The following is a 14,356-nucleotide window of genomic DNA, read 5'->3' on the forward strand; positions in this document are numbered from 1 at the left end:
GTAAATATTGCGAGTGCTTAAAGGGCCTCTGATGCGGTCACGAAGACTGCTGTTTATTGGCCTGAAGAATAAGGACTGAACACAGACCCAGTACGCAGACCGAGTACACAGACTTTCTTTGCCGTTTCATGGTCTCTTCTACTTTGTCAGTGGAGAAGAGACACAAAACAAAGCGACAAATAACGAAAAGCTTGGTGCAACTCCAGCAACAACAAAAAAAGACTGCTTCACTTTTAATAGGAAGACTCATGCATTGGTGAGTTTTTGAAAAATATAAATTGAATAAGGAAAATTCTGACTTCAACATTTGAAGATGATTTGCATCTTTTTGGCCAAATCCAAATAGGTTTTTATTTCTTCCAAGAGAGAAAGAACCAAATAAATTAAATTAAAACCCTAAATCTTTAAATTCGTCTATGTAAAATTCTCACTATTGTAGTGAGGCCTTCATTGAACAGTTGACTTAAATTTTCCTCATAACAGTACTAATAACACTTCCTTTAATCAAAACGTGAATTAGATTTTTTTTTTTACTCAAAGGGCTCACAAAATGCGACCCGCAAGAAGAGATTCTATGGGACTGATATCCTACAGCAAGGCTGTGGGCCCATTTCACCCTCCCATACAGCAGCTGCTGAAGGTGCCCGCAAATAGAGAGTGGTGGTTAACCAGCTCCCTCGCAGCGTCCGCCACGGTCTGTCACCATGGACACAGCCGTCCTTCATACAACATCAGTCAACCATCCTGCTAATAAAAAACAAACTTTATATGCCAATGGAAATTTCTTTGAGGTGCCTGACACGGACACCAAAAGCAGAGGGGAAATAATTAAAGTACCACTATGACATATAAGTGGTAAGAAGAATAAAGAAGAACACTGGGGTGTGGTGTATATTAGCTCGGTCAGAACGCTCTGATCTAATTGGGCAGGCTCCAGTGCGGTTCGGCGTATGTCAAGTCTTTGTGATTTGTTAAAGTAAATAAGCAGGAAAACAAGACTAATTTTTTATTCCGACAGTCAATGCCAGAATATTTGCTTGCGGTTAGTCAGCGTTCACCTGCTATTTGGAACAAGCCGTAAATGACCGGGTTCTCAACTTTTGGCATGTTTCTGTAAATGCAGATTTGCTCAAACCAAAGCCAGCCAGACTCTCCAAAGTCTGAAATTCCATGCCAAAAGTCCCATTTGAATCTCTTCATTTACACTTCGAAATACATGGTACGAAGAGGAATTTCACCCCCTAAAGACAAAGCCGCTATTATCATCTTGGATATGAAAGTGTGTGGGTTTAGGTACAATTACTCATGAAGAGCTTGTTATTGGGCAACAGTATTCTTTTGTCATACGTGAAGAGGAGGTTACAGGCGGCTCGAGTGACGGTGAGGGATTGCAGGCCGTTTCATGTGGGCCGAAGGGGATTGGCAAGTCTTGCAGCTGGGATCATACTAGTACAGCTTTGGGATTAGTCGAAAATGGAACCCAGATGAAAGCATGGACGCCTGTTCAATTGCAAAGGCTCAGTGCGCAGAACATTTACCTCCAGATTCTCATTGAAGCTGATGGGCAGCAATCGCTAACATCACAGAGACTTGGCTAAAATAAGAGCTGCATTCTAAGTGGCAGCGGCTTTCTGCAGATTCGAACTGTTGAGAACAGACAGCGGTCACGTTTCTTTCGTTTTTGTCCCTCAAACAGATAAACAGTGCCTGCACTCTTTTCAAAGCAAGGAAAAAAATAGGATGAGAAATGTATATCATTGGGGCACATGATAAGATGTACATTTACAAATCCCACATATGAAATACGAGCTTATTTTTTCAGCACTATTAACCTTTCCAGTTATTTCAGCATTTAAAAATTCAACCCGGCATCCCGAAAACGGTTGATGTTAAGAATTCTTCACAGATAATAAATGTATGATTGAACATAAAGCATTCTTTGGTTAGCAGAGGCTGAATGCGAGTTCCCTCAGAAGTCAAGCACAAAAAGCTGCCTGTCCTGATGACGTCTCCTAAGGCAGAGCTGAAGAAATGTGCTTTCAATTAGGTCCCGGTGGATATAGGGAAGCAGAACAAGAAATGCACTCGATTTATGTACTGCTCCGATTCTGCTCAGCATGTTTTACTGAACATTCAGAAAGTATTTAAGATTTCCCATAATGCTAGCAGTCAAAATACAGAGACAGGACTATTAGCCTCCTGGGGGTCTGGATCCCTCCATCTGATCTGAATGGAAGTGAGACTATGAGAACTGGTGAGAACTAGTGAAGAACAACAACAACAACAACAATGAACGAAACCCCTAATGAACTCCACACTTCTCTCATTTCTGTTCTAAGTTATGACTGTGTACAAAATCAGAGAGATGTTTGTTTTTCGGCACACCGCAAGTTACAAGCTGGGAATTGTGCTAGATAGAGGACTGACTGACAGACAGACAGACAAGTGTCCTTCATGTGATGCGACACTAATCTGAAGCTCACACCAATGTGCAATGTTGATGTTGTCTTTAGAAAGTTGTCTGTTGCCACTACTAGCGTGAAGCCATGTGAAATGACATGAAGCTGAAAAGTACAGGCCCACTCCTTTTTTTCGCAAGCACTCGCAAGCACACTCTCTCACTTATCCATATCTTTATCTAACCTACAATTTAGGCTTTAAATTCGGCTTAGAGAAGAACATTGACAATTTTACGCAAAAACATAGAATGTCCTTACACACCACAGGAATCGGTGCCTATAAAAGCACAAGGACTGAAAAAAAAAACATATTTGATACAGATTTAACACTTTGCTTGGGGTAAAGGCCTATTTACACTTAGTCTAAATATGTGTAATGAAAACATGAGGGACAAGATTTTAAAACTAAACAATGTATCTCAATTAACTACTTTACATCTACAACAAAATATAGTCCTGCTTTTTTTTTGTTAGAGCAGGTTGAATTGTATTATTCAAACAGCAAAAAAGTCACCAATAAAGACCTGGTAGTAATTATTGTAGAGTGGAAAAATTTAAATAATAATAATATATACACACATACATACATACACACACACACACACACACACACACACACACACACACGTGTGTGTATATATATATATATATATATATATATATATATATATATATATATATATATATATATATATATGTATGTGTGTGTATATATATACATACACACACAAAAATCACACTGTATTAGTTAGAACAGTCTTCAATCTGATCTATGTAACTCTCTAAATAGCATGTGGCCTGTTTGGAAAAACTAATTTTACATTTAAAATCCATTATACATTGTAAATATGCTTCTTCTTTTTTTTAAAAGACCAAAAATGTTACTTACAACTACAGGAGGATTGTTCCACTCTTCGTAGGTACGAGCTGCATATGGGTAGATGCGATCATTAATTATCTGGAGAGTCGTCATGCCAATAGCCTTCATGGAGCTGAAGTAGGCGTCCCAGAACCAGCGGGCCTAGGAAATAATAAATGGCATGGCATTCAAATATTTGTGGGAAGAGCAGCAAAGCACAGACAAACTGATAAACAGAAATATATACGCACACAAAAACCATGTGAAAGATACAAACCAAAGGCAAAAGATAAGGCCTCTCACATCCCTTTACTCCCACCATCCTGCTCATGCCTTTATGACCCCTACACACTTTCAAAGGCAAAACAGCCCATTAAAACACTGGTGACATGACTGCAGGGACCATTCCAGGTGGTTATGAGCCCTTTAGACTATCAGTCTTTTAACTTTTCCACTCAAGTGGCACTGAGACTGCAGCTAAAGTTTAAGAGCAGAGGTCAGGTCATTTTACTCCACACCAGCACAGGGACATGCTGCATTGTAATCACATTTGCCATGCTGCTATAATGCCAATGTGATACAGAAAAAGGATAGTACTCTTGTACATGAAGAAATGCTGAATTAAATTGATTAAAGTGACAGTAACAAATTTTACATTGGCGAAAATATATATTTAAAAAGTCAAAGAATTATTTTTCAACTTTCTAGTCAAAGAATCCTAAAAAAAGAAGAAGAAATTTATCAGGGATTCCCCAAAAACTGTTTGGTGAAAATAACGAAATGTTTCTTAAGCACCAAATCAGCATATTAGAATTATTTCTGAAGGATCACGTTACACCAAAAACTGGAGTAATGATGCTGAAAATTCAGCTTTGCCATCACGGGAATAAACAAAACCGTTAAAATATATTAATATAGAAAAGATATTTTAAATTGTAATAATATTTCAGAATATTTCTGTTTTTATTGTATTTTTAACAATAAACATAGCCTTGAGGATAAGATAATTTAATGCATTTTTAAAAACCTTGCCAAACAGTATTGTACATATTAACTAAAATAAGAAATAATTTCCATAATACCATTAGAGAATAAAATAGCCCATACTTTTACCAGTTACTAGAAAAGTCTGGCAGCTTGCATTAATTCAATCCAACTTAAAACTTTAACAATTAAACCCTGGTCTTTAAATAGAAATAAAAATCTATAAATAATCTGTCAATACAAGAACACACAGTCTTTGCCCACCGCTGCCGATCCATTAACAAACCCAAGGCTCCAGCAGAGAGGGCGAGGAGCACATAAGAGTTAATTACCCATAAAACAGTGCTATCTCCTGCTAGGAGGCGCCATGCCGCAGTGACCCGGCTCCACCCTTCCTGGTCCCGTTTGACCCGGTTCTCTTTAACAGGCCCAACCAAGTGCAGGCTGGGGGCAGCCTCATTACCTGGCCTGACCGCAAACAGTGTCAGATTAGGTCCAACTACAAAGAGTCAAATGAGACCAGGGTGAAAAGGAAAGCCATTATTCTTTTTTTTTTTCTTTTTTTCAATACACTTTCCTGGGCCAATTACTGAACAACATCAGCACTCTAATGGTCCTTCTTTTAAAAGGAATTGATGAAACAGGTTTGCGAAACATTAAAAACAGAGAACCCACTGACCATTCCAGTTATTCTCACTTAAGTGAACTAAAATCACTGCAGCAAGGCTATTTATTTAATTGCTTCTGAGGGTCTTTAGCTGCTCATCACTTCATTGGTTGGTGTGTTTGTTGTCATTTTCCCAGCCCAGAACTCAGTTCAGCACATTAGAAGAGCGCTGTCACTCCCCCTTCCACTGGCCCCCAAGGGTCTGGCCCTTAAACCTTAAAGAAATACAACTACACAAAAACAGCTTTTCTTTTTATGGAGAGGGGAAGAGGATTCAAAAAGACTTTCTGATCCCAAGGGGAGCGCAGCCGCCCATAAATCAGCTCGTGATGAAAGTTTCCTTTCCGACCAGGAGAAGGCAGAGAGAAAACCGCACCCCCCAAGTGCTGAACCCGCCCCGTTTGAACGCTTGCAAGAATTTTTATGAGGAGGGAAGAGACGGATTCTCATGAGAGGAGAAAACATTGGCTGCTCTTCTCACACACTTAAGGTTCTTCATACAATACACTCTTGAACATACAAGAAACATTCCTTCCTCTGTGCTTTTATAGGACACTGTTCTATATAAAACATAACTGTTGCTATAATAACTGCGGTTACAATTTATCTCAATGACTCTGGTTCCATAAACGATTCCTTTAGTGCTTTAAGGAAAAAATATTTAGAAAAAAGAAAATCAATTCTATTGCCAAATGATTAGGTACTTTCAATAAATAAAATAAAATTACATAAACTTTAACAACTTTTCACTGACTTTCAAAGGTGGCATACAAGCAATACACAAATTGGCCATAACTATATTAAAATTATAATACACAAATAAAAAATATGTAACATTTAATTTATTTAATAATATTGACACTATTGGCATAAAGTATCTTTGACTACACAATGTAATATGAACAACCAGCCAGTCACTACACTGCTTTATATCTCACAAGCCTTAATATACAATATACATGTTTTAAAAATAAATTAATCTCATGAGTCATTAGTTTAGGAATTTAGTTTGACTTTACTGATTGGACTGGAAAGTCGAGATTCAGCGATTCAGGAAGAATAGGTTCATATTATAAGAGTCATGCATTATGGAGAATCAGTTGGACTACACAGGTTGCAGTGCATGGTTTTTTTGATTCACTGAAAAGAACCACCTCAGAGTCATTTGTTCTGGGATCTGACTAAACTGGTCCCGCTGTAAATTTCATGCTATAGATTCAGCAATGGTGCCGCTGCCGCACAGCAAAGGCTGTCAGAGTAGTTTAGTGCATTATTTTGTCCTAAATCACAACCAATATAACAAATAACATCATTCTATGTGCTGATTATACTAAATAACCATTAGGCAAAAGTAATAAGCGCTGAGTAAAACATGCACACAAACAGGAGGCTGGAAGACTTGGAGATCACACCATGAAGTACAGTAGATGGCTGCCCCCTCTATTGGTCAAAATGCAGAGAAGCTACACTACACCTATTCCAATCCTCACAACTGTCTACATTATTACTGCTGCATTTTATGCAGTCCGACCCTGAAAGTTCAAGGGGGATGTTTTCTGGCAAGTAGTAGGATATTTTTATGTTTTTTTAAATCCAAGTAAGGTATATATCAAGACCCGGTTCTTTTGTACAATGGCAGCCATTCAATCGCTCTACTGTCTGGAGGTGGTATAGGCTAGTAAGAAAGGAGTGGATCAAGATGTGTTCAAGTGTGGGCTGATATCTCACTGGCTTCGTGCCATGTCATATTTCCAGCACAAGTTGTGTTTCTGCACACCAAGTCTTAACACCACCCAGAAACCTGTGGAACTAAACTATAACATTCTCCTCACACAAAATATTCAACATCGAGATGAAGAACTTGAGATTGAAGAAGCCAATGGATAATTATGGCTAACTTATAGTATTCTACATGGCAACATATAATTACTACAGAGTGAAACCACTCTGTAGTGGTTTCTCTTTAGTAAAATATCCCTTAATAAAATATCTCTTTACATGTATTCCATGTGGTTTAGCCACTTTAATATAAGTGTACAGCTGAAAAAGCTGAAGGAAAAAAATTAAAGCAAAAGTGTGCGGTTAACAATTTGTTTGGATAAAGATACATCACTAATACTTAAAATTAGCTTTCATCATGATTTAATATGGCGAGAGAAATTTCATCTTCAGAGAATCAGAAGCACACACTTGAAGGAATATTGTTTTTGGCATTAACCCACCTGTCTAACATTTATTTTCATAGTGGAGCTAGCACTCCATTGAAAGGAAGAAAGAATGCAGTGGAGAATAAGAGAGGTTGTGACTCCTTTAACCTTGCCTTCACCCTGTATTAAACCTGAGAGGGTTGCTTGCATTTAGTCTGAGAATGACTCAGCTGTTATTGAACTCTGCCATCAGTTTTGACAGCATTTGGTACTGTTTAGCAACTGTCACACCGGGTTGAGGGTTATTGGACCGTTGTTGGACCGTTTTTCACAAATAGCTCCAAGTGTATTTTGTACTTCTGCTCAAAATTTTGCAGTAAAGGACAAGAGTGAGTTGTACAAAAAGTGTCTTCGCTTTAATTTTCGGTCCTTGGACTGACTCAATACTGAAAATTACCCATCAAACACAACAAATGAATTCACATTCGGACCGTGAATACAACGCTGTAATAGCATTCTTACCTGTCTCTGCATCTCCTCCACCTGTCTGTGAGGGATGCTCTTCAAAATAGTGTACATCTCAGGCAACTTTTCTTCTGGAATGACAACGGATGCCCTGCAAGAACACGCACACAAATTGCACTGTATTCCATGCGGTTGATTTCCATGTGACCAAGTCAATATTACCGTGTATGAAAACACATAACCAGAACTAGTTCAGATATGAATTCAGATATTGAAATATTAAAAAACACAAGCATATGCACAACAAACAAAGCAAACAAAAGACAAAGATAGCAGCATGTCTTTTGTTTGCTTTGTTTGTTGTGCGTGTGCTTGTGTTTGTCATATTTCCATATCTGAATGTTCATGAACTTATGATCTGTTAAACATTACATATTCAGTGTGAGCTCATGATTTTCAGAAGCTATAATAAAGTGTTTAATATGATTTTCTTCATTAGATATTCATAAGGTGATTAGCAAGTCAGGTAACTGTACCATATTAACTTTATTCATGATGAAAGTGACTGACAACACTGGAATTTTGGTGTTTACCTTTTCCAGTCCAGTACTTCAGAGAAAGGCAGAATGTAAGAATCAGCCATGATGACAGGGACACATCCGGACTGCAGCACGTCACTGAGAGTGGCCTGTCCGAGCCGGGCCCCACGCAGAACCACACAGAACGACGACTCCTACAGAACACACAGGGGATACATTTGTTATCTCTAATAATGATACACCCCCAGACCTCTTCAGTGATGCTGTAACATAGACAGTAGTGTGATCTAGGTGTGTGGTGTAAATGAAGGAGTTGTAATGAAAGGTGCTAGGATCAGAGTCTAGTGGGGCTTTGTGTTGAAAATGGGGGGTGATGGCTCTCACAGGGATTTGGCCTCCGCTCCTTCTCACTGTGGAACGTCTCCCAGATGTGCTGCAGCACCCAGCCCAGATGATAAGCATACTTCCTGTCTAGACAGGGCTGGACGGGAGATGAGCGTGGTGGACAGGAACAGTGTTTGTTTCTATTGCTTACACTGATGGAGAAATGTGTTGCGGTGGTAAATATCGTTTCTGAATGGGTTAAAAATGTAAAGGGGTCATGACAAATTTGTTATTTTAATATATTCCTTGAGGTAATAAAATGTATTTGTACAATTTTTATATACACATACATACATATACATATACATACATATATACACATATACACACACATATATACATATATACACACACATATATATATACATATACACACATATACATATATATATATATATATATGCAAAATAGCCACTCTGGTGCTTTGAACAAACATATAATCCTACAACATGCTCAGAGATGCCATTAAAAATAAAATAATATACTATCCACTTATTCCTGACATGGGTGTGCATCTGAAGTCCAGAGGGGGCAATTTACAGTTTAAACAGTATCTAGACAGTTGTTAGTCATTAAAGGGATACTCCACTTTTTTCGGAAATATGCTCATTTTACAACTCCCCCAGAGTTAAACAGTTGAGTTTTACCGTTTTAGAATCCATTCAGCCGAACTCCGGGTCTGACGGTACCACTTTTAGCATAGCTTAGCATAGATCATTGATTCTGATGAGTCCAGTAGCATTTCTTTCAAAATGATCAAAGAGTTTCAATATTTTTCCTATTTAAAACTTGACTCTTCTGTAGTTAAACCGTGTACTAAGATCGATGGTAAATGAAAAGTTGTGATTATCTAAGCCTATATGGCTAGGAACTACTCTCATTCCGGCGTAATAATCAAGGAACTGTGCGGCCGTACCATGAGTGCAGCAGGCGTAATGATATGACGCAGCGCCTGAAAATAGGTCTAATAGGTTAGACAAACTTAGTCCCGGTCACGTTGGAAGTTACCGAGCTGGCAACTTTTCATTTACCATCGATCTTAGTACACGGTTTAACTACAGAAGAGTCAAGTTTTAAATAGGAAAAATATTGAAACTCTTTGATCATTTTGAAAGAAATGCTACTGGACTCATCAGAATCAATGATCTATGCTAAGCTATGCTAAAAGTGGTACCGTCAGACCCGGAGTTCGGCTGAATGGATTCTAAAACGGTAAAACTCAACTGTTTAACTCTGGGGGAGTTGTAAAATGAGCATATTTCCGAAAAAAGTGGAGTATCCCTTTAAGTGACTGAGTGCCAGTGGGTGGGGTTTATGGTGCAATGATACATAACTTTTCATCAAAGTCTTACTCTAGAGGAAGTGTTTTTAATGGGGAGGACGTTTTCATGAAACTTGAAGGATGCTTTAATGACACAAAGACATTACAAGTTGAAGATCAAGAAAATTTGTATTTCTATTTTATGAGTCAGACCCTTTAAAGGGTTCGTTCACCCAAAAAAAATCTTTCATTAATTACTCACCCTCATGTCGTTCCAAACCCCTAAGAATTTTGTTCATTTTCGGAACACAAATGAAGATCTTTTTAATGAAGTCTGAGAGCTTTCTGTCTCTCCATTGACAGCCTACTCAACTACCACTGTCAAGCCCCAGAAAGATAAAGACATTATTAAAGTAATCCATGTGACTCCAGTGGTTAAACCTCAATTTTATGACGTGAGTGCTTTGTTTGTGTAAAGAGAGATACATTTTTGCAAATAAATTGGTAAATAATAAGTTTTTGCTCAAACAAAGCACTCGCGTCAATTTATAAAATTGAGGTTAAACCACCGGAGTCACATGGATTACTCCAATGATGTCTTTACTACCTTTCTGGGGCTTGAAAGTGGTAGTTGAGTAGGCTGTCAATGGAGAGACAGAAAGCTCTCCGTCGTCAGGAAAATGAACTAATAATTTATTATACATTTTTTTAAATCAGATGTTAGTCTAGTATTTGATAATGTATGCAATGTAATTGGTGCTATTTAAAAAACTCTAGGATATTCGTTTAGCAAAAATTCCAAGTGAATTGGATGTTGTTTAATATGAATGGATGTTCAGTGACACCAACCTGTAAGATTTGTGGGTAGTCGTAGACCTGTCCTTTATAGCAGCGCTTTCTGACTGAGGCCAAACCCTGAGAGAGGTTACTGCATTTGTCTAGGAGGAGCAGGGCCTCCCCATTCTCCTCCTTCAACCTCTCCAGTTCCACACGGTATTCCCGATGGATGGCCGTCTGTGATGATAGAATGAAGTACCGCCGTGGCCTGGAGAAAACGCGTATTATTTGATGCCATTTTCCATCGTTAAATCTAATCCGACTAATCAGTGTCAATGAGCAGGATCTCACCCTGGTTGCCTTTCAGGAAGGTCCACCTCAGCAGATAAGGGGCTATACACGGGGATGCTGACATCATAACCCTGCCTGTATGTCCATGTGGAGAAGCCTCCCCCAGCCAGCAGGGCTCTGTGAAACAAACGGAATGAAGATGACAACTCTGTCGCCGCGAGCATCTGCAAATGCGCTGAAGATGAAACACGTCCCTAATCTGGTTTTACATAACAAATGTGCGAACATGCCACTCCGGAGCATTTAACAGAGTTGCCTTTGCGTCCAAGTTATATGAGTCAATAAAACTTCAAACACCGCTCTGTTTGAGGGAACAGAGAGAGTATAGGGAGAGCTGCAAATATGGCCACGCAACATACAGCATCTTTTTATCTCACCCCACACATATGCACATACGGGCAGCTGGTTCTGATGAGGCTGCACGCCAAATGGAGCACAGCTGGATGAGCCCAGGAAATTCCCTACAGCTCCAGATAAGTGTTCATCATTTCAGGGCTTTCTAGTACATAAAACTCACCTTTTCCACCCAAAGCAAAAGATCAGCCAAGTAATAGGCTGAGAAACATGGCCTATGTTGCAGTAAATACCAGGGTTCTCATTTATAAAACTGTGCGTAGGATCCTTACTAGAAGTGTGCGTGCGCCCGAAAGGCAAAAATGGCGTACGCAAAAAAATATTCACACTTATAAAACCGTGTGTACGCCAGAACCTGCGCTGAATTCCCTTTATAAATCCCAGTCAGCGGAAGATTGTGTGCACATGCATCTCCTCCCCGAAATAACCATATATGGAGCTTGCAACACCTAGTTTTATTATGCATGTCCTCATCTGCATATCATTTGCATATGCATATTCATCCACGTGATAACGTTTAACGGTACAAGACATTTGGAAAATATGAGATACAGATGTGCCATCACATTACATAGCTAAAAATAATTGAATAGCCTATCCTTGCCTTGTTTTTTAATAATAAATCAAAATAGTATAAAAAACATTTCAGAGAAAGTTTTTCTCAATCTTTTCCACTGGCCAAATAGTATTTTTAATTTCTTTATATTTTTAATGGTAACAGATAGGCCTTATTGTGCATTATTGATCATTATTTGTGCGAAAATATTTCCTCAGACCATAACATGCACTAAGCAATCCTCGCTGTAGTTAAAACCTTAAAACACAGCATGCCACAGGAGAAGCGTTCAAAAGCATTGCATCCAGCAAAGTATTTATATTTATTATAATATAAAAATTTTTTGTAACTTCTTGGTAATGATTTCATGTAATTTAAGTGCTTAACTCCATTAATGAGAATGGCATATTTAATCTAAATGTGTATATCAGATGTAGTCTAAAGCATAGTTTTAATCATTATTTTATTTATTTAAACTGTTATTGTGAACATGCACTGCATTTATGATTAGGACTCATAATGAAGATTTAAAGAGGTTTTCCTTCATCTGCCGTCAGTCATTCAGCTCACCATCGGTGTCGCAAAACTGCTCCGTCTCAAAAACGTTCGTACACATGGGTCAGAGTTTGCATGCAGGTGCGCAAATTTTCCAGTCAAGGTTTTTTTTTTTTTTTATCACAACTTATGCGTCGGAAGTGGCGTACGCCTCTTTCAGGGCATGTTTTGTGCGTAAGCAATGGTTATAAATGAGGCCCCAGGAGATTATGTTTGTCTGCCTGCTCTAGGTGGTAGCGTGTTCTTCTCTTTCATGATCACTCTCACTGCATCTTTGATCTCTTGATCTAAGGAACAAACTAGGATGATCATACATACGTAGATACAAATACATATTAGGAAATGTAATTGTTAAAAAGTCAAGATGACAGTTTGGGTTTACATCTGAAAAGGACAGTTCTGTATCACTGATCTGTGTGAATGGATTTGTTGGGATGGTTGTCTATTTTAATTATATATTGCAAGCATTCCAATTTCTCTCAAAATCAAGATTGTTGAAATCAAAACCAAAAATATACTTAAATCCAACATGGATTGCTTAAACATGGCATCAACCTGATAGTGCTGAGGTTCAATGTCATTGAGGACATCCATGTATCAATCCATTCTCATTAGTACAGAGGTAAAATAGCGCGATGTTGTAAACTTCCGTGAACAACTATCTTGACATCAGAATATAAGAGAGGATATGGGAGCATTTATTGCTTCTCAGTCAGGTGACATTGCTGCTCCATTAGGTCAATCATAAAGACAACACTGCCCTCAACTGGCAGACATAACATCTGAACTCTATCAGAAGTTAGCCATTGTTTTCAGTGACAATTTTTTACCTCTGGAATTTGTCAAAGACTGGAACTTAACTGAGATTAATTTGAACAATTATGGCTCCCAATTATAAAATCAAATACAAAAGTAGATGTAAATAACTTTAGTCTTGGTCTCAAATCTGGACATGTTTAGTGTTTTCAGGCCCGATTTTAATAAAGAAATAATTTCATATTAGCTACACATTCAACCCCACTTGCTTCTGAAACAAAATGAAATGACAATAATGTGAATAATGAAATGTGAGAGAACAAATCTTTCCTAGGTTGCACCATACCAGAATGAGACCAAAATATCAGAACGAGAAACAGTTATACAAAATAGTTCTGTGTTTGTGATCTGAATGGAAAAGTTAAAAATAAATTCAAATGAGGATTTGAACACTGTCCTCACAATATGCATAATACCTAATCAAGTATAAAGATAGAGTATAGAGATTGTTCGAAAACAACATTACCGGTTCAAAAGTTTGGGGACGGTAAGATTTTTTTTTATGTTCCTAAAAGAAGTCTCTTATGTTCAGCAAGGCTGCATTTATTTAACCAAAAATACAGTTTAAAAAAATTGAAATATTATACAAAATTTTAAAGAACTGTTTTCTGTTTTCATTTATTTTAAAATATGGTTTATTCCTGTGATGGCAAAGCTGAACTTTCAGGAGCCATTCTTATTCATAATAATTCATATACAGATTAGGTGCTCAAGAAACACTTATTATTATCACTTAGTTACTATCATTATTATTATTATTATTATTATATCTTATTATTAAAAATATACACGTATTAGCAAAGTTGAAAACAGTTGTGCTGCTTAATATTTTTGTGGAAACAGTGATAAAAAAAGTCATGATCCTTTGATGAACAGAAAGCTTAAAAGAAATTTTTTAACAATGTGAAAGTCTTTAATATCTAATTAAAGTATCTAATTTAAAAACTATCACTGACCCCAAACTTCTGAATTACATAGTACATAATGTCAATATGATTTGAGAACATTCAGACTTCCTGTCAAGTTTAACAATTTTGTGTGCCTGTTAATTACTCCTAAGTCTCACCTGTCTCTGGGCACATCCAGGGCTGTATTGTAGTCAGGGGGTCCTCCAGGAAGCATGTTAAACAGCAGGTGGTTCATGCCTTTGTCCCACCTGAAAAAAAGTATCATAAACATGCT

The 14,356-nt window shown here is 37.8% G+C and overlaps 1 protein-coding gene across 1 annotated transcript in view; it reads right to left on the minus strand.

The window, feature by feature from the left end:
• The window catches only part of ext2 (exostosin glycosyltransferase 2), a 32,602-nt gene that overhangs the window by 15,326 nt on the left and 2,920 nt on the right, over positions 1-14,356 (minus strand). Inside the window, exons 4-9 of the mRNA XM_082150116.1 lie at positions 14,241-14,330; positions 10,894-11,010; positions 10,615-10,810; positions 8,175-8,314; positions 7,639-7,732; positions 3,349-3,480 (exon numbers count right to left, since the gene is read on the minus strand). Of these exons, the coding sequence (XP_082006242.1) occupies positions 3,349-3,480; positions 7,639-7,732; positions 8,175-8,314; positions 10,615-10,810; positions 10,894-11,010; positions 14,241-14,330 (769 nt within the window). The remainder of the gene's footprint in view (positions 1-3,348; positions 3,481-7,638; positions 7,733-8,174; positions 8,315-10,614; positions 10,811-10,893; positions 11,011-14,240; positions 14,331-14,356) is intronic.

Source organism: Leuciscus leuciscus (genome assembly GCF_965113295.1).
Source record: "Leuciscus leuciscus genome assembly, chromosome: 2".
In the NCBI taxonomy this organism is placed as follows: Eukaryota; Metazoa; Chordata; class Actinopteri; order Cypriniformes; family Leuciscidae; genus Leuciscus; species Leuciscus leuciscus.